Raw genomic sequence first — 3,414 nt, forward strand, 5'->3', positions numbered from 1 at the left:
CTGCTTTTTATCTTTCTTTAAATATATTAGGAATTATTATTGGACTTGTTTATAGAGCTTTGAACTATGTCCTTCTTAATGTACTCCGAAATTACATTACTTTTTGGTTACTATGGAAGAACCTTGGCTCATATTAAATTTCAGTTTACTAAAACTTCTAGAATGTTTTTAGATAAACTGATTAGTTAACCATGTCTCCCTCATCTTGTATTTATGAAAATGAGCTTTGGACTTAAGTGTAAGATTTCACTTTTTCCTCATTTAATTATTTATATACTTTTTAGATTTGACCTAGCATTCTAATGGGACATTGTGTATCCTGATTTTTTTCATCCAAAAGCTTTTGCTCTCAGTTTTACATTATCTAAATAAATTGATAAGCATGCGAGTTCTGCTCCTATATGATTATTTGGTCAGTAAAAAATTAAATAGGTAAAAGGTCAACCATCCTTGGGACATTCTAAAGAAGATATCTTACTAAGTTGACATTAATAGATAAACAAATATTTGATGCACTACTATTCAATGAGTTCCAAACCCTTCTAATTTTAGAATTGTTTAGCCCTTTTCTCTCTAATTCCTACATGATAACTGTATGAAATACAACAGCAAATACTTTGACAAAATCTCAGTCACACTTTGACCAAATCTGAGATCTCAAAATCTCAGGTATTATAGCATTCCCTTTATTTACAAGTTAAGTGAACTTATGAGAAAACTAAACAAAGTAGGTATGGTATTTCTATTCTGGTTGAAGCTGTGTAGGTATTTGTGATCAAAACTTTCTTTCTGAATGATTTTTTTTAATAATATATTTTAAAACATTACCAGAATTTACAATCTATCTTGCTGGTCAAGCATTTAAAGCTCTATTATCTTCCATGAACAAAAAAGACACAAGATTTAAGTTTTTTCTCAGTTGTAGCACCGTTCCCCTACTTGACATTATGTCACACATGCACACACACACACACACACACACACACATGTTCAGCATTCATCATCACCAATAATGTTTAACTTCTGTGAGTATAAAATTTGTTCTAATATGATTTGACATATAATTCTAGCCTATTGAGAGGTTTTGAAATCTTTATTCCATCTAATTAGTTAATTAATTAATTATCAGATCTCCTTTTTCTCTAACAGAGATAATTTTGATGGATATTTTCCTTCATCAAAATCATTGATAAAATTTTTGATCTCAAAAAGGAAGCGATAGAGGTGTTGGTAAGCATCTGTGTGCAAAAGCCAGGATCTTGTACTTTCATGAAGCTAATATAGAAGGTTAGAACTATTGCCAATGAACCAGGAACTATAGTAAATGAAAATGGTGAGTTGGAGACGGCAACAGCCGCTTTCCTTCTGGTTACTCCGCGGCCTCCGCTTGTCCTGGCGTCTCCTTGCCCTCCCTGCAGCTCACACCTACGCTCTCGGACTCTGCAGACCGCGCGTCCCGGGCCGGTGATTATTGAAGATCTGTTGAAAAAGTTCAAGACTACAAATTTAGATGACCAAAATGGATATCCGAGGTGCTGTGGATAATGCTGTTCCAACAAACATCATTGCTGCCAAGGCTGCAGAAGTTCGGGTCAACAAAGTCAACTGGCAATCCTATCTTCAGGGACAGATGATTTCAGGTGAAGATTGTGAATTTATTCAGAGGTTTGAGATGAAAAGAAGTCCAGAAGAGAAGCAAGAAATGCTTCAAAATGAAGGCAGCCAGTGTGCCAAAACATTTATAAATCTGATGACTCACATCTCCAAAGAACAGACAGTTCAATACATACTAACCCTGGTTGATGATATGCTTCAGGAAAATCACCAACGAGTTAGCATTTTCTTTGATTATGCTAAACGTAGCAAGACTACAGCATGGTCCTATTTTCTGCCAATGGTGAATCGCCAGGATCTTTTCACTGTCCACATGGCAGCAAGAATTATTGCCAAACTGGTAGCATGGGGAAAAGAACTGATGGAAGGCAGTGACTTAAATTATTATTTCAACTGGATAAAAACTCAGTTGAGTTCACAGAAACTGAGTGGTAGCGGGAGTGCTGAATCAGGAACGGTCTCTACAAGTGAGTGTTCCCAGTATGTGCAGTGTGTTGCTGGATGTCTTCAGCTGATGCTCCGTGTTAATACCACTTTGCATGGATAGAAGCTGATGGGGTAAACTGTATAATGGGAGTTTTGAGTAACAAATGTGGCTTCCAACTCCAGTACCAAATGATTTTCTCAATATGGCTGCTGGCATTTAGCCCTCAAATGTGTGAACATCTTCGTCGATATAACATTATTCCTGTTCTGTCTGATATCCTTCAAGAATCTGTTAAAGAAAAAGTAACTAGAATCATTCTTGCAGCATTCCGGAACCTTTTAGAAAAATCAACTGAAAGGAAAACTCGCCAAGAATATGCCCTGGCTATGATTCAGTGCAAAGTTCTGAAACAATTGGAGAACTTGGATCAGCAAAAGTATGATGATGAAGAAATAAGTGAAGATATAAAATTTCTTTTGGACAAACTTTGTGAAAGTGTCCAGGATCTTCGCTCATTTGATGAATACAGTTCAGAACTCAAGTCAGGAAGGCTGGAATGGAGCCCTGTTCATAAATAAGAGAAATTTTGGTGGGAAAATGCTGCGAGGTTAAATGAAAAGAATTATGAGCTGTTGAAGATCTTGACAAAACTTCTGGAGGTGTCAGATGATTCGCAGGTCTTAACTGTTGCTGCTCATGATGTGGGAGAATATGTCCGACATTACCCACAAGGCAAACGGGTTATTGAACAACTTGGTGGGAAGCAGCTGGTGATGAACCATAGCATCATGAGGACCAGCAGGTTCGCTATAATGCTCTTCTGGCTGTGCAGAAGTTAATGATTCACAACTGGGAATGTCTTGGTAAACAACTACAGTCAGAACAACCTCAAACAGCTACTGCAAGAAGTTGAATAGTGATGTCCATTTTCAAAATTTCCAACTCTCCATACAGTGGCATAACTGGAGTGTGAATCTTAATATTTAGATTCAAGAGTAAATGATTTTTTTTTTTGCAGTATTCACCTCCTGCTATGCAGATATTTCTTCTCCCTTGTTTCTTTTTCTGCTTATGCTGTCCCCTAGTGAAAGTGATTTTGTTAAATTTTATCATTTGAATAATTTGAATAATTGCCTTTTAAAAAGCTAGTCCTTTCCCATATCTGCAAAAATATAACTGTTACATGTATTGCCTTTGTTTTCTATATTTATTGTTTTGAAATGAATATAGCTATTAAAAGATATACATTCCAGAGTGCTCTTGTAAAGAAAAAAATGAAAATGGTGAACTGAATGATCCATTTGAGAAGGGCCACAAGAAAAGCAAAAATATGAACATTTTGTATGAGATACTTTAAATCTGGGATCCCTGAA

At 36.1% G+C, this 3,414-nt stretch overlaps 1 protein-coding gene across 1 annotated transcript; it reads left to right on the top strand.

Annotated features, from left to right (window-relative positions):
• Positions 1–1,417: 1,417 nt before the first annotated feature.
• LOC140526376 (V-type proton ATPase subunit H-like) lies at positions 1,418–3,056 on the top strand. Its single transcript, XM_072642559.1, is given in 3 exon segments — positions 1,418–2,138; positions 2,141–2,821; positions 2,824–3,056. Coding segments are annotated over 3 exon segments (1,440 nt in total). The 5' UTR covers positions 1,418–1,510; the 3' UTR covers positions 2,955–3,056.
• The last annotated feature ends 358 nt before the right edge of the window (positions 3,057–3,414 follow it).

The sequence above is a fragment of the Notamacropus eugenii genome, chromosome 2 (assembly GCF_028372415.1).
Source record: "Notamacropus eugenii isolate mMacEug1 chromosome 2, mMacEug1.pri_v2, whole genome shotgun sequence".
Classification (NCBI taxonomy): Eukaryota; Metazoa; Chordata; class Mammalia; order Diprotodontia; family Macropodidae; genus Notamacropus; species Notamacropus eugenii.